This window comes from Crocuta crocuta, unplaced genomic scaffold (genome assembly GCF_008692635.1).
Source record: "Crocuta crocuta isolate KB4526 unplaced genomic scaffold, BGI_CrCroc_1.0 scaffold71, whole genome shotgun sequence".
Taxonomy (NCBI): domain Eukaryota; kingdom Metazoa; phylum Chordata; class Mammalia; order Carnivora; family Hyaenidae; genus Crocuta; species Crocuta crocuta.
In genome coordinates this window covers 1,786,321-1,810,474 of record NW_027527548.1, presented here as the reverse complement: position 1 = coordinate 1,810,474, position 24,154 = coordinate 1,786,321, and the positions used below count along the sequence as shown (strand labels likewise).

The 24,154-nt window shown below is 55.7% G+C and overlaps 1 protein-coding gene across 1 annotated transcript in view; it reads right to left on the bottom strand.

Moving 5' to 3' along the window:
- Positions 1–24,154, bottom strand: part of CDH22 (cadherin 22) — a 76,613-nt gene that overhangs the window by 7,715 nt on the left and 44,744 nt on the right. Inside the window, exons 7-10 of the mRNA XM_077766654.1 lie at positions 20,719–20,972; positions 12,083–12,219; positions 2,205–2,326; positions 1,970–2,087 (exon numbers count right to left, since the gene is read on the bottom strand). Of these exons, the coding sequence (XP_077622780.1) occupies positions 1,970–2,087; positions 2,205–2,326; positions 12,083–12,219; positions 20,719–20,972 (631 nt within the window). The remainder of the gene's footprint in view (positions 1–1,969; positions 2,088–2,204; positions 2,327–12,082; positions 12,220–20,718; positions 20,973–24,154) is intronic.

Below are 24,154 nucleotides of genomic sequence, written 5' to 3'. Positions count from 1 at the left end.
CCCTGCTGCCTCAGGGAAGCCTTCTCCCCATACCCACCCCCAACTTTGGCAGAGCCAAGCCACTGAGGGGGGTGAAGCCGGGCACAGCAGGGGCTCCAGGGTCCCGCTCCAGGTTATTTATGGTCAGTCTCCCTTTTAATTGGTTATCTGAACTGCGCTGGTTGTGAAATATTTTTAATATGGATCAGAAATACAGAAGGCCTGGCTTCCGAGATCACCGAGGTCCCTTCTTTTGGAGGGAAGTGTGTAAAAGTCTCGGGGGTGATCCCAGAGATGTTCCAGGGTCAGAAAGAATCAACATGATTCTCCCAGTCCTGGCACTCACTCATGGCAGCCACGCAGGCCTCCTGTTCCTTGAACGTCCCAGGACCCCTCCCTCTGCAGGGCCTTTGCACTTGCTGTTCTGTCTACCTGGATTATTCTCGGTCCAGTTATCAGCACGGCTTACTCCCTAATTTCCTTTAGATCCCTACCACTATTGATTCCTTCAGAGAGGGCTTCCCAGACCCCTTTATTTAAAATNGCCTGGGTGGCTCAGTTGGTTAAGCGTCTGACTTCGGCTCAGGTCATGATCTCACAGCTTGTGAGCTGTAGCCCCGCATCGGGCTCTGTGCTGACAGCTCAGAGCCTGGCGCCTGCTTCAGATTCTGTGTCTCCCTCTCTCTGCCCGTCCCCCGCTCGCACTCTGTATGTGTGTCTCTCTCTCAACAATAAATAAATAAAAAAGAAAAACAATTAAAATATAGCTCCTACTCTTACTCCGCTTTATTTTCCCCCGTTTTGTTTAACACGTTTTATTGAACACCCACTCTGTGCCAGGCACTGCTCTAGGCACTCGGGGCCCACAAAAAATGAATAATTGCTGAGAGCAGGAAGTGATGCATTCCAGGCACTAACAATACACCTTGGCAGCTCTCATCTCGTTGGGACCACCTGCAGCCACCTGCAGCTGAGCTAAAGGGTGAGGACAGGAACTTTCAGCCCCATTTTGCAGATGGCAAAACGGAGGCTTAGAGAGGGGCAGACCTTGCTGGGGTTGCACAGAGAGCTCCTGGCTGAGCCTGGGCCAGGACCCAGGTCCCTCACTCCCGGCCCACTGATGGTCCCCCTCCCCTAGCTCATTCCTTGAAGGTTCAGACTTAGGCTTCTTGAGGAACGGCTCACGGTGGGATCAGCTCAGGCAAGGCAGGGCCGTCACGTTCAAGGTGGCAATCGAGCTAAAGCAGGAAGCGCGCTGGATTTGAGACAGGGTGGGTTGGAATCCCAGCCCAGCACTGGCTCTTTATGGCCCTGGGTGGGTCCCTTCCCTCTTAAATGTTTTTTACTTGGGGGGCGGGGGGACACGCAAGCAGGGAAGGGGCAGAAAGAGAGGGAGCAGATCTGAAGCGGGCTCCATGCTGACAGCAGAGAGCCCAGTGCGGGGCTAGAACTCATGAACCGAAGTCGGATGCTTAACCGACTGAGCCACCCAGGCGCCCCTCCCTGGCTCCTTTCCTCTAAGAGTCTCCGGTTTATCACAGGGGGCAAAATAGGAGGAGGGGTAAGAAAACCACCTCCCACTTCCCAGGGCAGCCGTGAGGAGGAAGGAGAAACATGAGTGGGATACAGCACTTTTTAAACTGAAGGGTGGGAGTGTGTGCACGTGGGTTATTTCAATCTTCTCTTAGACCCAGGGCTCTTTCCATCCAGGACTCTGGCCCACCCACTCCTCATCTGTTCCCTCTCTGTATCTTTCCATTCTCTTCTCTTGGGGTGCCCCCTCTCCACTCTGCCAACTCACCCCCTGCTTGTTCTCCAGGGTTTGGCCAGTGGGCTGGGTAACGGCCCCAGACTGGCCCAGCTTTTCTGTGTGGGGCCGGACCAGCGCTGTCCTCTGCGTGCCTCAGTCTCTCCCCCTGTAACACGGGAAGGGGAGGCTAGGCCCCTCCCTCTGTGCATTCTAGGATTTGGTGGCTCAGAGGTGACTCACCTTGGATGTCCAGCAGGGAGAAATGAGGGTTGCTAGGCGCTTCGGACACCAGGCGGAAGTAGAAGCGGTGCCCGCCCTGAGGCTCGTCTCTGTCCACCACGCTGATGGTCTGGATGAGCTGAAGGGTAAGGACAGGGCAGGGAGCTGAGGCGAGGCTGAGCCCACTCTGGGGCTGGGTAGAGCGTGTCCCGGCCAGTCCTGGCAACAAGCTCCCGGCCCCAGCCCCTCCGTGTACCTGTCCCGGCTTGGCGTCCTCACACACGGCTGCCTCGTAGGGGGTGGCCAGCTCTGGGGGGTTGTCGTTCACGTCCAGGATCCGGATCCTTAGGGATGCCCGGGAGAGCTGGGCGTGGTTGTCTGCAGCAAGATCATGGAGCAGGGTGAGAGGCGCCCAGTGTGAGGTCTACACAACCGCCCATCTGCCGCTAGGACCAGATGTGGCAGTGGGGTCCTGCTGAGAGATCTGGGGGTTGATCAAGCAGGTAGTAGGGTCAGGACTGAGGACATCGGGCATGAGGGGTCACCAGCACTGCTGCCGTCACCGGCCATCAGCACCACTAGGGTTATTATCACTGCCACGGTCACAATCACCATCACCGCCATGGCCTTTGGCATTGGTACCACTGGTATCACCGCAGCCTCCACCACCAGGATCCCCAGTGCCACCCCGTCACTATCACCAGTACTGTCACCATGACCACTATTAGCATAATCATTGTCACCTCTGTCAGCATAACCATCAGTACCTCTGTCACCATCCTCATCTCTGGCCCCGTCACCAACAGCATCATCTATTAGCTGCACCATCAGGCCATCACCATCACTACCATCGCCATGAGAGTGACCGCCACCACCATTATCCTATCCGAGGCACCACCCTCATCATCTCTATTATCACAAACACCAAGGCCATCACTGTCAGCATCCTTACCACGGCCACCGTCACCAGTATCAACACCGTCATCATCGTCCCCGCGATCACGATCTCCACCACAACCACCGTCACTATGGTTATTCCCATCGCAAAGACCCTCACACCTCCACCCCCACTCCCACCCCCAGCAAAGCTATCATCACTGTTGCTGTCAAGCAACATCCTTTGCTCAACAGCCCATCACCATCGAGTGCACAGAATGCACTTGGAGCAGCCACATCCATTACTTCAGGGACCCTTGCGGAGATCGTGCGCTTTCATTCCATTTGTGTCCCCACTTTGCAGAAGAGAAACTAAAGCACGAGAAACATGAAAGAACTGGTCAGCTGCCAGCTGGACTCCCAAACCCCTGCCCTTTCGAGACCTGATCCTGAAAGGGCAAGACAAGTCCACTGGGTGTGAGTCTTGGCCAGGGTCCCCAGCAAAACCACGACATCCCCACGCTTCTGCCTGTGATGTCTTTGAGGTCAAGGTCCCCGCTGTTTTAATATCTGGGTCCCCGGCCTCGTAGGATATGGCACAGAGTAGGTTCTAACACATCTGTTGGACGAATGAATGAAGCCTGGAAGAACTTTTGCGGAAAGAGGCTTGAATTCCTGGCATGGCTCTGTCTTTGACCCGGTGTCTGATCTTGGGGAAGACCTTTCCCTCCCTGAGACCACTTTCCACATCTAGAAAATGCATGGAGATTCATTAAGAATGTCTGAGCCAAGTTGTTCCAATCTCAACTCTGCCACTTAGGAGCTGTATGATCCGTGCCAGGTCACTTGACCTCTCTGTGCCTCCACTTTCTCACCGGCAAAAACGGGGCTCCCAGTAATGGGTTGGTTAAAAAGACAGATTGAGTTAATATCTGCAAAGCACTTAAAACTGCATATGTAACACATAGCAGGTGCGATATAAGGATTTGTTAAACAGACATCCTTGAAAGGTCCTTGCAGCAATGACATCAAGTGATTCAAGGATACCTCGTCCCAGCCTGTCCTCTCTGAGCAGCACCCTGCATGTTGGCCTTTTCTGCCCCTTGCCCTCAGACCTCCTGGCTGCTCATGGGCGCCCTGCTCTTGCTATCTTAGTCATGAGTTTGTTACCGACAAGCTCTACCCCCAGCGACCTCAAGGGCTAGGAGAGGAAGCCACCCCCTTTCAAGCAGAGACCTGATGGCTGGGTCTCTGGCCCGGAGCTATTTTGAGGGCAGCCTGGAAGCTTCCAGGCAGCCAGGAACTCCATGAGTTCTGGGGGAGTGAGGCTGATCAGCTGCTTCTAACTGAACTCAGGGGCCACCGCACGCCGACTGCAGCTGCCTGCGTGTTGATAAAGAGAAATGGGATCAGGAGGCAGGTGCAGCCACCTCCTGGGGGTCAGGGAAGGAAGGGGGGGCTTAATTAACTCAGACCCCGACCCCTCTCTGGAGCTCCCCGTAGCCAGGGGCACCTTATCTGCTCAGCTCACCCAGATCTGCTGCTTCAGTGATTAGAGGGGGCTTTTCTGGGGGTGGGAGATCGGAGTCGTGACTGGGAAAGCCCGGCAAGCCGTTATTTTTAAGAGCGTGTTGCCAGAGAACTTAAACAGACAGAAGGTGGGTGAGTTTGGGAGGAGGGGAGGTGGCACCTCTCTCCCCGCTGAGGCAGAGGGAAGGGGCGAAGGGGCCTATGCGCCATGCAGAAGGGCGACCCCAGAGCAGGGCAAGCTTCTCGGGGGCAGACCCACAGTGGGGTGGGAGTGGGGGGCAGGGGAGGGGGCTGGGTCCACTGCTGGCGAGATCCCCATTATTCACCATTCCTTTGGGATCTGCTGGGCCTCTTCTGGCCCCTCTTTTTTTTTTTTTTCATGTCTAGCTTTATTGAGATAGAACTGACCTTAGCACTGTGCTAGTGTAAGATGTGCAGTGTGATGATTTGATACATTGTGAAATGTTTCCCGTAATAAGGTTAGTTAACACATCCTTCACCTCACATAATTACTGTGGTTGTCCTACCTTAAAATGTCACAGGTCACCGCTTGGGAAAGCCCTGAGCCCTCTGGCATCGCTGAAGGTCCTGGACCTCAGAGGTGGGGCTGCTGGGTGAGCAGGGAAGGGGATGCCGCTAGGTTGCCAGAGTTGCCACGTGCAGAGCTCATCCCAGGGCCCTTGAACTTGGGGCTGCCTGGAACCCCAGAGCTCTTGGGGGGCCCCAGTCAGACGCCGGTGCCCATGACATCACAGCGGCCTCCAGCCTGGCTGCACATTAGAATTGCCTAGGAAGCCTTTAAAGCACACTTATGTCCAAGGCTTAAGGTTTTTTATTTATTTATTTATTTATTTTTTTTAACAGCTCCAGGCATCTAATGTGAATCAAGTGTTGCCAGCCATTCCCCCCGGGTGACTGGCAGGTGGGGGAGTCCAATCTGATGTCTTACTTCTGGTGGACTTTCTCCAAACCCCTCCTGATTACAGTTAGCATCATTGTGATCATTGCTACTAATTAATTCATAATTTTACCACTTTAAATGTTTCTGGAATCAAACAAAGAATCCATCAGTTAATCTCCACTTCTGCGCAGGGACTTTCCAGTGTATAACAAACTTTCTTATCTGTGACCTCATTTGATCCTCAAAACAACCTATAAAGGAGGTCTTGCTAAACCCATTTTGTAGATGAGAAAACCAAGGGCCAGGACTTTGTCCAGAGCCACAGGCGGGTCAGTGCAGAGCTGGGTTGGGACCTGGGCCAGCACTTAGTCTAGACGCAAGGCTGCCGGACCCTCCTGCAGCCTGCATATGTGTCCATCCAGCAACAACTACTGCTCAGAGCCAAGCCCACGCTGACCTTCCCTAACACACAGCAGCAGGTCCCTCGGTTCCCCGGGGGGCCCAACCCCCTTCTTGGCATCTAAGTTCAGCTGACTGACATGCAAATTAGTTTAATTATTTCTTCTTCTAAAATAAATTATATTTTGCAGTAGCTGCAATATGTTGTGTCAGGCAAAATTGCATTCAATATTTTTAAACTAATTGATGCAGCCTTGAGGAAGGCTGATTGACAGCCCAGAGCTGAGCAGGCCTGCAGCCTTAACCGATTCCTAAATGAAAATTAAATGTGCTTCGGCCTGGTGCTTCCTCCCTGAGCTAGCTCGCTATGAATCCCAGATGGTGGCAGGGGAAGCCTTGGGGGCCGGAGCGGCCGGAGAGGCTGGACAGTCCAGTGGGTGCCTCAGGAAGAGACTGGACTCGGGGCAGGAGAACTGCTGTGCAACGTGGGCGGGGCTCCTTCCTTCTCTGGGCCTCAGAGCCCCTGATGTATAATATACAGGGGACTGGACTGAGTGGTTTGGAGCTGAGACTTCCAGGTTTTGCTGACAATTATGAATTGAGTGCCTCCTTTGTGTCGAGGACTTAACAGTGAACAAGCCCAACGTGGTCCCTCAGTCTAGCGGCAGGGACAGACATCACTCCAGACTCCGATAAGAGCTAAGAGATAAAGGTCCAGGAGCAGGGTGGGTGCAGGGATGTTTTCCCTGAAGTAAGTGACCTTTGGGCTGAGATCCAATGAGGAAGTAATCAGGTGAAGGGGAGGGGAGGGGAAGGGAACAGCACCTCCCCNCAATTACCCGCCCGCCAAGACAAGCACGCAGACCCGTTAGGGGGCTGGGTGAGCAAGCGGGGGTGCTGGGGGGGTGTCAGGGCTGTCAAAAGCGGAGTCTTTGCACCCCCTGCCCTGTCCCACCTCCCCTTTATTTNGTAAATTCCTAGCAGTGCTATTGCTGGGTCATAGGGGAGTTCTATTGTTAATTTCTTGAGGAACCTCCACACTGTTTTCCAGAGGGGCTGCACCAGTTTACATTCCCACCAACAGTGTAGGAGGGTGCCCGTTTCTCCACATCCTCGCCAGCATCTAGAATTCTCTGATTTGCTCATTTTAGCCACTCTGACTGGCGTGATTCCACCTCCCCTTTAATGGAAGCAACAGGTTTAGGCACCCTTCCCTGTCTCTCTCGGGACTTTATCTCTTTGGCTTCCTCCTCTGGAGGCTTTGACTTTGTTGGGGGGAGGGATGTGTGTTCCTTCAAAGGGTGAGGGGGGACTTGGGGGTAAAGCAGGAGCCCTGGAATGGGGTGGGTAGAGAAATAGGGCTGAACCTGTCCTGGAGACTCCAAGTCACAAAACGTTTATTCTGGGGGGCACCTGTCAGGTACTCAGGTGGCAGCACAGGATTCCGGGAGACACCCGCTGCAAGAGGCACCCAGGCCCGGCTTACACACCTCTGGTGATGGGGAGTTCAGTGCCTTTCCAAGCAGCCCCTCCCGTGCAGGGCGGTGCCGAGCCTCTTGCCCAGACTCAGCTCCCCGATGCTCCTGCCTGACTGCCCTGGCCCTGCCCTGGCCCTGCCCTGGCCCCCCCAGCCCGTGCCTAAGCCTGAGTCTCACAACAGCCTCCCCTCGGTTTTCCCGCTCCGGGCCAGCCCCCTCCCGTTCAGCCATGAGCCCAAGGGAATGTTGCCGCTCATCTGCAGGATGAGCCTCCACTCCACTCCTTGGATGGAGTGACTGGGTGGGGGCTACCTCCCACTCACTCTTCTGCTCAAGGTCCTGCATTGGTCCCCCATGGCCTCCAGGAGATGTCTGGTTGCACACAGGACACCCAAGGCCCTTCCTGCAGAGGACCAGTGAGTGTCCGCATGCTCGCCTCACCTCACCTGCTGCAGCCGGCCCCCCAGCCCCAGCCTCTGGCCACACTCAGTCTCCCTGTTTTCAGAAGGCTTCTAGCTCTTTCTGCCTGGAGCATCCAAACCCTGTTTCCTCAGCCCTTTAGACCCAACTCAGATGTCTCCTGCTCTGGGAAAGGCTTTTTGCCGTCTTCCCCTCTGGGTGGACAAGTCCCTTCCTGCTCTCCTGAGTGCCCACTGTCCCCTTACTTCCACTCTGTGCTGTAGCTGACTGTTGCCATGTCTCTCCCCTGCCCCCTGAGAGCTCTGAAGGCAGTGGCCAAGCCGTGTTTACCACCAGGTCCCAGCCTGGGACGGGTGGTGGCCAGAGGCCCTCAGAAAACACTGGCTGAGGGTAGATGTGGGGGAGGCGCATGTCCTTGAGCACTGTCTCACCCCTCTGCAAGCCTTCCCCCCATCCCTGCTCCTTCCTCCAGCCTCCTCAGAACCCCCTCTGTCGTCCTCCTAAGGAGCACTCGACTAGGAGTCTTAAGGCCTCACTGGTGGACTTGAGTAAGTTACTTCCCTTCCTTGGGCTCAGCCTCCCCAGCTATGAAGCGGGGGTGGGGTGGGGACTGGAGTCCATCATCTCTGACATTCCTTCTGCCCTCAGATCCTTTCTCTGGCTATAAATAGCAGGTACTGTGTGTTGGGAACAACGCTAGACACTTTACACACACAGATTAAAATGTGCACGACATGAGATGCTTTATCTGAAACCTTCGACATGATGTCTGGCATACCGTAAGCGTCAAATAAGTAGAAGCCTCTATTGTTGTAAAGATACTGTAAAGTCATTATGTTTACAGCCATCTAGCAACAGTGCCACTTTACAGATGAGAAAACTAAGGCAACGAGAGGGGGAGTGACGTGTCCAGACTCACATAGCAACTGGCACAGAGTTCTCGCCAGCCACGCCACCCTGCTTTCCTAACGGGGCGGGTCAGCCCACTCATCTGTCCATTGGGTAAATATTTACACACACCTGCTAAGTCCCAGTCCTGCATGAAAGGGGCAAGTGCAGATGCGAGCCTACCCTCATGGAGGGTACAGCATCCTGGGGAAAAGAGATGGACTAACTACAGGAATGCATACGTAAATCATAACGTGCGCTCCGTGGCATGACGGAAAAACCAGGGCACCGTAAGATGTACTTGGCCTTGGCTGGGGTGGCCCAGCTGGGGAAGCTTCTTGCTAATCTGGTTAACCCTCTGCTGTTGCTGGCAGCTAGTGGCCACCCATCCAGACCAGGAGTAGGGCCAGACAACGCTGGGGGAGGGGGCCGGATGCAGCCGCTGGCACCCCCATCCCTGGCACTGGCTTTCTAAGTCCGCACCCCATCTCTTGAAAGACTGTCCCTTTACAACTGCCCTTTCCACCGAAGGATTCAGACACAAATTGTACTTTAAATTCAATATCGGTCATTAATATTTCATGATTACAAAACGTTAAAGATAATGTCAGTGGAAGGAGCGTCTGCTTGGGCAGAATGGATGACTCAGAAGTTCGGGGAGAGGGGAGCCGGCATACTAAGTGCCTCGGGAGTCTTTGAGGTAATCTGGTATGACAGCGGCGGTGGCTCCTGACTGAGTGCGGTGTTCTCCAAGGTGCTCACCAAGCTCTGCCACTGTGTATGAATATTTCCCCTCTGCTTCTTGTCACCTCGTGTTTGTTTCGCCCAGAGCAGGTGGGGCCACCGTGACCCTGCCAGCATCCTCGGTTTCTGAGGAAACCCAATGGGTGCTTCTGCAGGAAGGCATGGGCGGGTAGCCGCCTTGACATTGCACTTGAGGCAGACCCCTTGGCATTGCACTTGGGACTCGGGCTGGTTGCTGGGAGGCAGGAGGTCTGGGTTGGAGCCCTGGCCCTGCATGGATTTGCTCTGTGACCATGGGGTCATCGCTGTTCCTCCCTGAGCCTTTATTTCCTCATCTGTAAAGTGGGGATAATAATTTTACCCTGGTCTCACGGAGATGGTGAGAAGCTGGAGTGGGTGGATTATTTGTGACACTCCTGGATTCGTGCCTGACACCAAAGAAACATGACTTGAGGGGCATCTGGGTGAGAGCCCAGACTTCAAGTCAGACAGGCTGGGGTTGGGAATGTGGACGGAGGATTTCACCTCTCGTCCGCACGTTGGGGATAAGGGCAGAACTGACACCTCATAGGTGGGAACGTTCGATGAACACAACACTGTAAAATGCCTTGCACAGAGTTGGTGCTTAAGTCAAGTGCATGGAGACGAGATCAATAGATACCACTAATTGAGCACTTATTAAGTACTAGGCTAAGTTCTTTCCATGCATGATCCTATTGAATCTTCCCACTAGCTCTGTGAAGTGGGAGCCATTCATTTTCCCATTGATTAATACCTGGTGAAGGTTGGGCAGGGGGGTTGTTGATTGCAGCTCAGAGGGGGAGGACATCGAGCCCAGTAATCAGTCTTCTCCTTTCGGAGCCTCATCTACCCCATGGTCAGTTGCTAGGGATTGGTGGGTAGGAGGGGTTGGGGCTCAGAGTGCAGAGCGTACCAGGAAAAAGGAGCCTGTGTGGCAGTGTTGTAGAGGGAAGCAGGCAGACTTGCTCCAAATCTCAGCTCGGCCATCCTTGGGCAAGTTCCTTCTCTGAGCCTCGATCTCCCCATAAGTAGAATGGGTGCTGATAGGTTACTGATTGTGATTCAATGAAAGTCCACCCGTGAAAGCATCTAGCCTAGAATATGTATTAGGGTAACACTGTAAAATGTTTGTGGGAGAGTCCCCTCCTCATTCTTCTGTGAAAAGGAAGCGTTGCAGACTTTGTATGCCACTCTGGCTGCTTTCTGAAAAGAGACCCACTGTGTAGAAGCACAATGCCTAACCCACGAGTGGGATATCAGGCAGTATGACAGGCTAGCAGGGGACAGGCATTTGTGGGCGGGGAGGAGGCATCTCTGCCCAGCAGCCAGGCCAGTGCCCCCAGCTGCCCAGGGAGCAGGTTTAGGGGGGTAAGGAGGGGGAGCTCTCCTCCCCGCTAGTCCAGCCGCCACTTCCTCTCCAGCCACCTTTGTTATCTCCCTTTCAAGCGGCGGAGGAGTGGATTCAAAGGCTCTGGAGCAGCAGGCGCTGAGGTTTGAGCCAGCTTTGTATTTTCTTTTAAACTGAAGTTGAAAGAGACCAAGGGAACTTCAGCCGAGGGACTTCCTTGGCCCACGGGCCAGTGGGGCCTGCAAAGTGGGAGGGAGCCAGCAGGAGGAGGAGGAGGAGGAGGAAGGCTGGCAGGGGGGCTCACACGGCCAGGAGGGGCTCGGGGACNCCTGGGAGGGGTCTGGGGGGGGCCTGAGGGGGGACTTGGAGGCCAGGGCCAGGCAGCATTGCTCCGAGGCCCGGAACTGCGCTCTCCCCTCTACTGGGGCTCTGGAAACCCCTGTGCTCTTTGCTCCTCACCTCCATGGCCCTCCTTATCTGGACCCCATGCCTAGGCCCCCCCCTTTCCGTCCCAGCTCACACTCCTCCCCATCTGTACCCACACACACACACTCTTCCCGAATGCCAGGCCAAGCACCTTAGGGTAGCCCTGGACCCCTCTCCATCTCTTACCTCCACGTCCGTCATGCCATCAGAAGGTCCTGTGGTCCCATTTTCAGTCACCCAAAGCTGACCACATCTCACGTCCCCCGTGGCTATCACCCCGGCCCAGGCCATTGTATCATCTTTCTGCCACTATTACATTTAACTGCCAGCTGAGCGCCTGCTTTCCCTCTCAGCTCCCAGGCTGTTCTCAGAGGGCAGCCAGAGGTATCCCGTCAGGCAATGCCCCCTCCTTGGCTCAAATGGTGATTCCCACTTCGTTTAGAGTCTCTGGACTTGACTCCGGTCAAGATCTGATCTGGCTGATCTTTCTGCCTCTCACCAACCATGCAGGTTTCCTTGCTGTTCCTCCAACGTGCTGAGCAAACTACCACCTCAGGGCCTTTGCACTGGCTGATCTCTGTGCTTTGAACACTCTTCCTCTCAGATATGGACTCACTCCTTCACTTTAGTTAGGTCTCTGTGGAAATGTCTCCTTCTCAAGAGGCCGTCTTCTAAGAAGAACAACACTCGTCTTCCCAACCCCTTTCCCTGGCCTTCTTTCCCGGTTTCTTATTAGCACTTCACACATCTGACACATGTACACCCTTTCTGTCAGTTTGCTGACAGTCTAGCGCTCCCCCACAGAGACAAGAGCCTTTCGGTCATGTTCAGGGCTGTATCCCCAGCCTCTAAAACAGGGCTTCGTATGTAGTGGGTGCTCAATAAATGCTGAGGGAAGGAAGCCAGCTTCAAGACCGGCTCTCGCCTTTCGGTTTGGGATCCTTCCCACGTCTTTGTTCCTGCTCATCAGCTTTTGCCTCCCGCAACGCAGCCAACCCAGCCGTCTGTGCCGGGTTTCTTTCCCCTTGTGCCCCGCCTCAGCCCCGCCCCTCACTCAGCCCTCCTCCCTCCCCCCCCACTATTCGCCCCGCCCCCCGGCTCACCCGCCTCCATGGCCAGCACCGTGATATTGTGCCAGCCCGCCGTCTCGCGGTCCAGCCCCTTGCCCGTCACGATGGCGCCCGTGTCCGCATCGATATCAAAGATCTGATCCAAATCCGAGTCACGGTCAATGGCGTACCTGAGGGAGGCAGGGCGGGGCTGATTGGAGGTGTCCTGGCGTCAGGTGGAGCCCATGCCCATGCCCCCTCCGACCCACCCTAAGAGAGGGACCACCTGCCAGGGAGACGCCGGGAGCAGAGGACCCCTTTCCAAACAGAGGAGGGGTGAAAGGGATCTGGGTTTGGATCTCTGCTGCTCCGGTACCTGCTGTGTGACCGTGGGCACCCTCAACCTTTCTGAGCCTCAGTTTCCTCAGCTGGGTAATGGGGCTGATAATTTGCACCCCACAGCTGTGAGGGCTGGAAGTGGGCAAAGTCCGTGGCACAGAGCTCTGGCACTCACTGCACATTGTTATCTTTCCGTAAGAGATGACCCTAGAATTGGGCTTGCGAAGGGGGCGGGCTGGCACTGGGGGGAGGGGCACAGAACAGAGGTGCAAAGAATCATTCCGAGAATGGCGGGCAGGAATTATTCAGAGAATGGCAAACGGTGCCAAACGCGTAGAACAGGGAAGCAGCCAGAGCGTGGCACCGGCGCACGCGGGGCTCACAATTCAGGGCTCGGCCGTGTCCCGGGGCGCCGAGGGGGGTTCAGAGCATGTAAGAGGGGGTCGGCGTGGAGACCCCAGCCCNGGGCGAATGGCCGGCGGCCCCTCCCCGCCTGCGCAGCACGCGCGAGCTAATCTGCGGCTTTTCAGTTGCCGCGTGAAAAAGCCCTTTGTTCCGCCTTCTTCCCGGGCCTTTGTGCGGCGGCTCCAGGCCTGAAAGGCCCGTGTCCAACACATGTCTCGGGCGGCGGCCCAGAGAGGCCCCGCCAGCTCCAGCCGCCGGTTCCCTGCGCTGATAACGCGGGCGGGGGCGCTGCCAGGCTGCGCGGCCCACAAAGGCCTCGAACGCCAAGCAAGGGCGCATTGTGCTGCGAGGACAAAGAAGCCTGGCAGGGCGGGCCTCAGCCTGAGCCACCGTCAGGGTGGAAAGGGACCCTTTCCCCATCTCCCAGAGGGGAAACTGAGGCGCAGGGAGGTGAGGGCACCAGAAACGCCCCTTGCCGGAGGCACAAAGCCCTGAGGTGACCCTTCAGGGGGGCTTAGCTGCATTACCAACCTTTTCCGGGCCTCAGTTTCTTCATCTGTTAAACGGGAATAATGACACCCAGTGGGACTGACAGGTCTGAGACAGAGCTGGGTTTGAATCCCAAGCTACTTCCTCTACCTATGTGACCTTGGGCAAGTCACTGACCTCCTCGGCCTCTGTTTGTTTATCTGGAAAAGGGGGTGATTTATACTCAGCTCACACTGGCGTGGGCTAGAGGAGCTAATTCACCAGACTGGGTATAGGTGACAGCCCTTATTCTCTGCATAGTTATGAGGATGGAGGCGAAGGCAGTGAAGGCAAACCGTAAAAGGCTGTGCATACGGGGACAGTGGGCATTACAGCCAGGCTCCCCAGCCCCCGCTAACTCTCCTTCCTGTCCCTAAGCTGCTAAACCTCACATTCTCCTTGCCCCTGACCAACCCGGGCCCTCCTGACCTGGGTGACAGTGTATGGGGGGGCCTCAGACCTACAACGATACTTCCTTCCGCTAGTACAGCACCGAATGGTTTGGAGCCTGCTTTTCCTTCAACCATCTCTCTGTGCATTCCTTTATGCCTAGGCATTGGGTGCCTTCCCTGTGCTGCTCTGTGCTAGGTCCTGGGGATAAAAAGGCAGACGAGAAAGATGAGGTGCCTGCTTAGCATCCAGTGAAGCTGATGAGCTCTCTCCCATTTTGCAGATGAAGACACTGAGGCTCAGAGTGGAAACTTGCCAAGCTTAGGACTGCCATGTATGGTTGCACAGGCTGTGTCCTGCACAAAGGTACCTGCCCAAAAGGGTGAAGTGGAGTTAAAGTCTAACCAGTGTTCGGCATGCCAAGCCATGTGTCCTAGCTGAGGGAGTATCTTCTCAGAGACGGATTTTTTCCCTTATTTATGCAAAGATGCCATGTGGGCTAGTGATGACCCAAAATTGCACAGGGACTGTCACAGAATTGGAATTTGTACCCAAATTGGGACTCTATACCCAGAGTTCTTTTTAGCTCGTTGAACCATCCAAAGCTGCAAAGCACGGAGCCTCAGGTCCCCTCTGCCCCCGGCCTGGCCCTGACAGATGTTTGGGTCCAGAGGAGGCAGCACCAACCTCTGAGTGTCAGCTCAGCTGGGAGGCACCTCCTCTAGATTTTCTGGGTGGGAGAATGGGGTCCAGGAGAGGGCCAAGCGGAGCCAGCCTGGGGCTCCTGATCGCTGGGGGGAGCCTGGTGTGAGGCAGAGCTTGCAGGAGGATGCCTACCACCTTCTTGCTTCTCCCCTTCCTGCTCGGACCACCCTCCTCTCTCTTTTCTCTCTTCCCAGCTTTTCTCTTTTGTTCCCTCCTGGAGGGGGAGGGGGCGGCCAGAATCTAAGTGGAGGCAGCTGTCCCCAAGGCCGTGGGGCGGACCGCGGGGACCTGCCATTAACCAGCAAAAGACTTGGGGCTGCAGGTCAGCGTGGCTGGCTGAGCCCAGGTGGTTTTGTTCCAGCTCAGGAAGCCAGCCAGTGAGTGGGAGGGAGGGTGGAGGGGTGCGGCGGAGGCGGAGAGCGGGGCCTGGCAAACCTGCGGGGCGGGAGAGGGGAGGCTTGTGGACCTCACGTGTAGGTGCATGAGTTGTGCGTCTGGTCTGCGTTGTGGGTGGAAACCGTGTGTGTGTGTGTGTGTGACCTGACTGTGTGAGTGTGTGCATGTGTGTCTGTGTGTGTGTGATACCGCTTTGCTGCCGGAAAAGAAAAGGCTCCAGAGGCGGCCGCTTAGCCCTGGGTGTGGATCCAAGGCTACGATGCCCCTGACAAGTCACTTCCATCTTTGAACCTGAATTTTGAGCAAAATGGAGATGATAATCCCACCTTGCGAGTTGCCGGGAGGATTAAATGCCTAGCTGGGGGATGAGGTGCCTAGCGGAGCTCTAGGAAAATTGCTCCTTGAGAGAGAACTATTGTTATTATAATTATTATTCAGAGCAGTCTGGTAAGGGGTCCACACAGGAGTCCCTTCCACCCAGCATGTGGTCTGTGTGCCCTGGAGGGGGGGCGGAGGCACCCTGCGTGGACGGCGGAGTATTGCCAGCGGGCTGAGAAGGGCTGGAGGCAGCTGTGGGTCTAGAAGGTCCTGCACCTTGTTTAGTCAGCCAGGACGGGGCGGGGCCAGGAAGGGGAACCAGAACAGGTGTGGGTGGAGAAGTGCGTCGAGAGTGTGGGTAGGTGTCAGCTAGTGTGTGCGCGTGTGTGTGCATGCTTGTGCACGCGTGCAAGGGGGATGGAGGTCTGGAGGACGGATCTGGTGCCTGTCAGCCTAGGTTTGAAATCTAGCTGTGTGGCCTCAGGCAAATCACTTAATCTCTGTTCTTCAGGTCCCTCCTCTTAAAAACGGAGATAATGTCAATACCTACCTCACTGCTTACTGCGTGGCTGTGAGGATTAGACAAGCGACTAGCAGCACAGCACTTGTAACAGCACTGGGCACCTGCCACGTGCCCGACGGGTTAGCTCTGATGCTTTTTGCCAGACCTGCGGACCCAGCTTTACAAGCATGAGCCCCTCAAATCTTCCCGGCTGCTATGATCACCTCCATGTCGCAGATGAGGAAACTGGGCTACGAGAAGCCAGGTGCTTTGCCCTGGGTCAAAAGGGCTGGTTAGTGGCAGAGCCAAGCTCCCAGACTCCTTGGGTCCAGGGCCCTTGTGCCTAAGAGCGCCCCCCTCAGGGCCAGCCGGGCACACCTGCAGACATTCGCACACACTAGAACAGCCTCAAATGCTGCTGTTGTCAAGGGTGCTGCTTCCTGTCCCCGGGTGTGCGTGCGGGTTTTCTCCACATGAATATATGCATGTAGAGCGCACACGGGCATGATAAGCACGAAGGCTGCAGCCCCTGCGTGTACGGCTGCCCGGCGCTCCCCTGTGGGCTCAGGCACATGTATGTACAATATGCTGAAGGATAGAGCTACTGGAGGGAGAATGTCTTCAGATGCAAAATGGGCTCCCCTACCCACCAGGGAGTCCTCTCTGCTCACTCCACCCTGTCTGTGACTCTTTCGCCCTTACTGGCCCACCCCACCTCCACCCCTGCTTAAGACACACACTTAAAGCCCAAACACGATGCCTGGGAATTCATATGCGGTTAGTACTGGCTGCAAAATGAAGCATAGAAATGGGTGGCCAGGCCACAAGAAAAATGCTAATGTCTATTTCCTGAGGGCCTACTGTGTGCCAAGCAAGCCTCCCTCCAGCCCTGGGAGCGTGGAGCACAGAGCCTAGTAGAACAGCGTAGATATTTAATACCTATTTTTTTTTTAATAAATGAATGAGGCAGGTACTATCGTGATGCCCATTTTAGAGATGGGAAAATCGGGGCTCGCTGTGGGTCCAGCGATTCCCCCATGGTTCTATAGTTGAGCTGGGATTCTGAGCCGGGTCATCTTTGATTCCAGAGCCTACGTACTTTGCGCTGCACCCCAGTGTGGAGAGCTGGGAGGAAATGAGGTATTTGCTCCCTCTGGTCCTGTGCGGGCTCTGCTGTTTTCAGTGTTCAAAGGAGACCCACCAGGGTGCAGGGCTATGCTGGGCTGATCAAGGGACTGTCTGTCCCTCAGAGATGAACCCGTCTGAGCGCTGTCCTCCCTCCCTCCAAAGCTTCCCAGGCTTTCCGTAGCCGAAGCACAGAGTCCCACTTCTTCACCTGACATTCTAGGTCCTTCCCAGCCTGTCCCAAGTGCCCCTCTGTCCTCAAGTGCCCACCCTGACATGAGCTCATTCGGCTGACCCCGCGGCGGAACCTCCTGGCTCCAGGACTCTGTTCCGGCTGCCGGCCGCTCGCCATCACCCCAACCTGGAGGGCCCTCTCCCTGGCCAAACCTCACCCCTTCAGCCTTGCTCTGGGGCCACCTGGGGAAGCCTGTGCCCACTCCCCTGCGGGGTGCACCGAGAACTCGCCCTTCCATGGGGTTCTGTGGTCTTCCAGCCCCTGCCTCAGGCCAAGACCACTCAGACTTAGATCTGTCACTAGATGCCTTCACGTGGGGACCTGGCCCTTCTGTCGGCCTACGTCTGATTCGTCTCTGTGCCTTATACACAGGGGAGGACACCTAACCACACCGGGAGTAAGAAGCAGGGGTGAAACAGCGAGAAGCTGACAATAATGGGTTAAATCATTCCTCCCTCTTTCAAGCTGAATGACACTGGGAGAGTCACTTCTCTCTCCCAAGGGGGAAATGTAACAATAGGAGGCATCTTCCACTCTTCCCAGTGCAGGAACTCAGAGAAAAAAAAAAAAAAACCCACTGGGTATATCTGCACCTCTGTATTTCCCAGGTGCCTACTGTGTTAGGCAAAATCTCCCAGGAGACCACTTAATGTCTTCATCTCCAGGGATATACCAAGCTGTCCCTGCCTCAGGACCTTTGCACTTGCCGTTCCCTCTACCTGGACTGCTCTTCCTCACATCATCGCAGGTTGGCGCTCTCTAGATCATTCTGATCTCAGCTCATTTGTCAACTCCTCAACTCCTCAATCCCTAGCAGCCCCTGATGCCCCAATCTTCTTATCCCATTGCCCGGTTTATTTCCTCCATAGCGCTTATCAGCAGTTATTTCATGACTGTGTCAACAAATGTTTTACTACTTGTTGACTGTCTCCCTGCCCCAGGAGGAAGGCAAACTCTATGAAGGGCAGGGACGAGGTCTTACTACCTTTGTTTCCCCCTGACTCAACGTGTAGGTGGCGACTGAGTCCATGAGCCTTAGAAATCGGGATCTGGAACACAAGCTGGGCTCTGGGCAGTACACGTGCCCTGTGAGGAGCCCTTCTGTCTCTCTGTGGCGCCTCACTGGCCTCTTGTTTCCATGTCTGTCCCTCCCCAGCTCTGCCCTTGGCTGGGTCGTCTCCGTCCCCTGGCTCAGGGCCGGGCAGGAGGAGGAGCTGGGTGAATGTTTGTGGTGTTAAATTGGACCTGTCTCAAGCTCTCCTCTCTGCCTCCACATCTGAGGAGCCCCGGGGAAGGGCCAGCAAAGAGAGATGAAAGGAGGTGAGAAGCTCGTTTCAAAGTTGGCCCTTTCAGTGCAGATAAAAGCCAGAGGAAAGGGAAGCCAACGGAGGGAGGAGGGAGAAGACCAAGAGGAGGTGTGAGAGCACATTGCAGGGGAGGGGAGGAGGCAGACAGGAGCACTACCTGGGAGGCAAGGACTCAGCTCCCACTCCTGGCTCTCAACTCCCCGGGAAAGTCCGGGGGCACCTCCTCCCCTCCCTGGGCCTCAGTTTCCCGCCTCCTGGGAGAGGTCTGTGGTCCAGCCAGAGGCCAGCGAGATATATCACCAGAAGGTCCCAACAGCCTGGGTGGAAGGGCAATGGAGGAGCTCAGAGGCGGCAGGACGGCTCTGGCAGTGAGGAGGGCAGGGGCAGCGCAGGCCCTCTGGACAGAGTCTGAGCTCCTCAGCATGCCCTTGACCCTGTCAGACTTTGCTTTTGCTGCCTCATCTCCCTCAGTCCACTGCAGCCATCACGGTCTGCTCTCCTCCAGGCACATCCACCGCTCCTCTGCCTCCATGCGTCTGCACACGCTGTTCCTCTGCCTGGAATGCCCTTCACCTCGTATTTACACCTGACCGTACCTAGGTACCAGCTTCCTCCAAGGAAGTCTTTTAAGACCCTTGAGGGTATTTCCCAGTCTAGGAGGCAACAGACAGTTTGGCAGGATGGCATCTCTGTGTCCTCACCCAGGGCTGCCATATAAGATTGCACAGGCTGTGCACTGTGCGACTCAGAGAGCCATTCACAGGGATCATGATGGGAATGTTACCCATTGGGAACTGTGCAGGGCAGAGCTCCTCAAACAAACTTCCCCTCTCCCTCTCTTCATTGCTCGGCCACATAGTTGGCTCAGGGATTACTCACTGATTAGGGGTTTCCGGGAGGAAGGAAGGAGCTCAGGAATCTCCTTCCTGTCTGTTCAGCAGTGGCCATTNACAGCACCCCTCCACCCTCCACCCACCTCCCTCCCTCCCTGCTCGCCCCTCCCTCTCTCAGTGTCTGTTTCTCTTTCTTTCCCTTCCGGGCTTTTCCAGCAAAACTCCTGTTTCAACTCGTGAGGCAGGCCCTCTGCCTTTTAGTTACTCATCCTCTTTGCACTGGCTCCTCCCTCTCTCTGGCCTCCTCCTCTCATGGGGGGGGGGGTGTCTCTCCCCATCCCCCAGAGTCTCCCTCTGCCTCTTTTCTCAGCCTTCCTCTGCTCTTCTATTTCACTCACTCCCCACACAGTCAGTGAGTGTCCGCTGAGTGCTGGGCGTCAGGCCCTGAGGGGGAAGTGGTGAACACACCCTTATCTGCCCTCGCCGGGCTTATCTTCCGGCGGAAGAGGGACAGACAAAGTAGTCAGAAAAATAGGTGGCCTGTTGGGTGGCAATGAAGGTTGCTGAGGACAGAGCGAAAAGAGGAAAGTCGCTGTGAAGTGGCGGGGCTGGGGTTGAGCAAAGACGTGGGGGAAGTAAGAGAAAGAATTGTGGGGACATTAAGGCAGAGAGATCGACAGTCACAAAGGGCCCGGAGGCAGAGTGAGCTTGGTGCTTGGTGTGTCCGTGGGGCTGGGCGGAGTGAACCGGGAAGGAACGACCCGGGGAAATGGTCTACGAGGTTGCACTGAGGCCAGATCGCAGGGCTCTGGGGGTCACTGTGAGAGTTTGATTTTTTATTCTGAGCCAGATGGGTGCTTCTGGGGGCTGGGGTGGGGCTCTGAGCAGAGGGGGGCCGCGCTCGGATTTTTGTGTGGGGACGGTCGCCAGGCCCTTGGCCCGGTCAGGATTAAGGAGAGGCCAGGCAGAAGCAGGGAGACCAGTCGGGGGTGGAGTGGGGGGAAGAGCAGGCATCCGGGTAGGAGAAAATGGGGGCCCGGACGAGGGGGTAGCAGCCGCCGCGGAGAGAGGTGTTGGGACTCTGGAGAGGCTGCTACAGTGGGGGTGGCCGAGTTGCTGATGGATGGGAGGCAGGTGTGAGAGAGGGACGGGAGTCAGGGGTCTCCAACATTTTTATCTGAACAACCGAAAGGATGTTTATGTGTTTGCTTCTGTTTTCTTTTGGTGGAGAGATCTGGAGCTGAACATGGTTGCGTTTGGGGTGCCCAGGGGAGCTGCCCAGATGGTCGCGTGGGCAAGAGTGTGGGATCGGGGTCACAGGCATGTGGATGGATAGGCTGAGCACACCGAGGGAGCCAGTGTGGACAGAGAGGGGCTGAGCTCGGTTCGCTCTGCGACGTCTTTCGCCCCTGGGTCTCCCTCCTTGTCCCGAGTCCCTGGCCTCTGTGTGACTGTTCTCACTTCTGTTTCCTTTGTCTCTGAACTGCATCTCTGCGTCCTTCCCCCCTTCTCCCCCCCGCCCCTCCCCCTGTGCCCGCAGTCTGTCCGCGGGGCGGGGCGGTGGCGGGAGAGCAGGCAGCAGGCGTGGCCCCGGGCGGGGGTCTCACCGGACGGGCCGGTTGGCGGCGTCGGGGTCCCGCGCCGTCACCACGCCGACCAGGGAGCCCACCTGCGCGTCCTCCTGCACCTCCAGGAGGCCGGAGGGCGGCCGGAACTCGGGGGGCTCGTCCACGTCGGTCACGGCCACGCGCACGATCGCCTGGTCGCGGAACGTGCCCAAGTCGGCGAAGCGGGGGTCCACGAACTTGTTGAGGGCCTCCAGGACCACTGTGTGCACGGGCTGGGACTCGAAGTCCAGGCGCTGCGGGAGCGAGCAGAGGACGGTGAGTGGGCCGGGCGGGCTCCGCCTCGCAAGAGGAGGTGAGGGAGGGGGCGGGGCTGGCCCAAGGTCACGTCGACTCCGCCGGGGACCCGGAGTAAAGGGCTGTACCCAGGAACTGGCTGTTGGAGGCCCAGACCAACCTTCCCTAGTTGCAGGTGGACAAAGTGAGATGGCAGNATTTAATTCACGAAGCACTTACTATGTACCAGTGCTTTATTTACAAATTTTTTTTTACTGTTTATTTTATTTTTGAGAGAGACAGAGCATGAGCAGGGGAGGGGCAGAGAGAGAGGGAGACACAGAATCGGAAGCAGGCTCCAGGCTCTGAGCTGCCAGCACAGAGCTCTAAGCGGGGCTCAAACTCAGGAACTGTCAGATCATGACCTGGACCGAAATCTGACGCTTAACTGACTGAGCCACCCAGGCGCCCCTGTACCAGTGCTTCAAATACATTAACTCACCTATTTTACAACATTCCTAAGAGGCTTTTATTGTGATTATCTCATTTTACACAGGGGGACATTGAAGCCCAGAAGGTTCTGTAACTTAGCCCAAAGTCACTTAGTCACTGGCAGAGGCAGGATTCAAACCCAGGCCAGTGCAGCTTCCAAGTCCCGGCCCTTACCCGTGGGAGAGGGCAGCACACTGGCTCTGCTGTGTGTCCATGGGCAATCTATTTAGCCTCTCTGGGCCTCAGCTGTGAGGGTTAAAGAGACATTCTCTGGTGCGGTGTGTAGGCGGCAGCAACTAATATGAGTTGAGCCCGATAAGCCCGGCTGCCTTAGAGCTTTCCTTGGAAATCTGGCTAAACCCACGCTGAGCCTTGCTTCTCATCAGGGAGTGCTAATGGGTGACCTTCTGATGAATGAGCTCCAGGCCGAGTGTTGGCTCGCGTGTTGGCTCCGGGCTTCTAAAGACAACGTCTTCCAGCAAAGGGGAATAGGGAAATAGCGGTGGTGGAGCCCAGGGTGTGGGGGGGAGCATTCTGAGGGGCAAGGGTAACCTTCCTAGAGGCCTGTCTCTTAGGACCTCCCACCCCCCACCTTCTCCAGCAGCAAAAAAGGCCACCTCCTTCCTCAGTCCCGTTGCCTGGGAAATCAGGATGCAGGGAGCCGGCCTGTGAGTGAGCGATGGGCTCTAGAGCAAGGTCATCAATCAGGCTTGGGCTCTGCTCCCCGAGCCTGCGTGACTCCACAGAGACGCCTCCAGGCGCCACTGCTGGAGCAAGTGGGAGGGGCCGGAGAAGGGGGTAGGGGGTGAGGAGCAGCCTGGGGATGAGAGCAAATGCAGGGGCTGGACTTCGGACTGGATTCTGCTGCTCTGCGATGCTAGGCGCCATCTGTGAAATGGGCTCATCTTCCGGTGAGGACAAATGGAGCTCAGAAGACTGAAAGCCACATAAAGCTTAAAAGGGTAGATTCTGGGGATGCCTGGGTGGCTCCATCGATTAAGCGTCCCACTCCTGATTTCGGCTCAGGTCCTGATCTTACCAGTTTGTGAGATTGAGCCCCACATCTGGCTCTGCACTTCCAGTACAGAACGTAGAGAACGGTCTCTCTCTCCCTCTCCCGCTCTCTGCACCCGTGCCCCCTCTCAAAATACATAAATAAATCTTAAACAAAAGGGTGGGGCTCCTGGATGGCTCAGTCATGATCTCACGGCTTGTGGGTTCAAGCCCCACGTCGGACTTTGCGCTGACTGCGTGGAGCCTGCTTTGGCTTCTCTGTCTCCCTCTCTCTCTGCTCTTCCCCTCTTCAAAAATAATTAAAAACATCTTTAAAAATAATTTTTAAAAAAGGGTAGATTCTGGAGCCGGACTACCTGGGCTCATAGCTCCGCTCTGCTCTGCAAGATACATGACCTAGGATGCAAATGATTGAATGGCCTCAGTTTCTTATCTACAAAACGGGCAGTAATAGTGCCTCAGAGGGTTGTTGTAGGGATCGAATAAGTTAATACATGAAAAGCAGTTGCAGAGTGCCTAGCACACAGCATACACTTTATTATTATAAGTAATAGCTGTTATATTTTGATCTTATGGGGGAGTAGCTGAAGAATCTGGGTGTCTTCTCTCTTCGCAAACCCTCGAGGCCAGGTAGAAGAGCAGGTTATCANCCTGTGGGTCCCAGAAGGCAGGGCCCAGACTGACAGTGGCAGATTTAGGGAGACAGAATCTGGTCGAATGGGAGGAGAACTAGCTGGACAAGGGCAGGGAGTGAGATTCCTGTCCTGGAGGCATACAAAGGCCAGTGCGGGGGATTTAGACCCAGGGGCATGTGGGTGTGAGCGTGCCAGTCTCGAAGGCCTGCGTAGCCCTGTGTCACTAAGCCCATGACCAAGTCCTAGAAGACGGACTTTTGCTTCTTATTTGACTTCCATCCCCTTCCCCCCTAGGGATCTCTGAGTTTGTTCTTTTTTTTTTCTTAAATAACTTTTTATTTTATTTTTTTAATGTTTTATTTATTTCTAGGAGAGAGAGAGAAAGACAGCGTGAGCAGGGGAGGGTCAGAGAGAGAGGGAGTCACAGACTGAAACAGGCTCCAGGCTCTGAGCTGGGAGTCAGCACAGAGCCCGACGCGGGGCTCGAACCCACGAACCGCGAGATCATGACCCAAGCGAAAGTCGGACGCTTAACCGACTAAGCCACCCAGGCGCCCCATTGTTCTTGTTTAGCTTCTGGTTCCTGGGCTAGTCAGTAGATGAGGAGGGCTGTTAGACTCAGGAAGGAAAGAGCTTGGAGTCACCAGACCTGGGTTCGAATCCTGCCTCTGCCCCTCCCTGGTGTGATCTTGGGCCAGCCCTTTTATCTCTCTGAGTCTCTGTTTTCTCACTTGCAAACATGAGCCGAATGACCCAGGGCTCTTCGGAGGGAAACACGAAAATTAAAGGAAATGGTGAATGTGAAGGGCAGTGATTTTGAGCACGGATCCAAATCTGGTTTGAATCCTGGCGCTCGTAACTAGCTGTGCAAACTGCACAAGTCACATATCCTCTCTGGGTCTCATTTTCTCCTTTGTAAAATGGGACTGAGCCCCTCACTGTTTCCCCAGGCTGGTCCTGGGCCTCTGGAGTGACTTCATCTCTGGAGTGGAGTGGGGTGGGCTGTCTGGCTGGGTCGGCCTCCCTCCCCTGTCCCTCCCCGGGGGCGGGGGTGGGGGTGG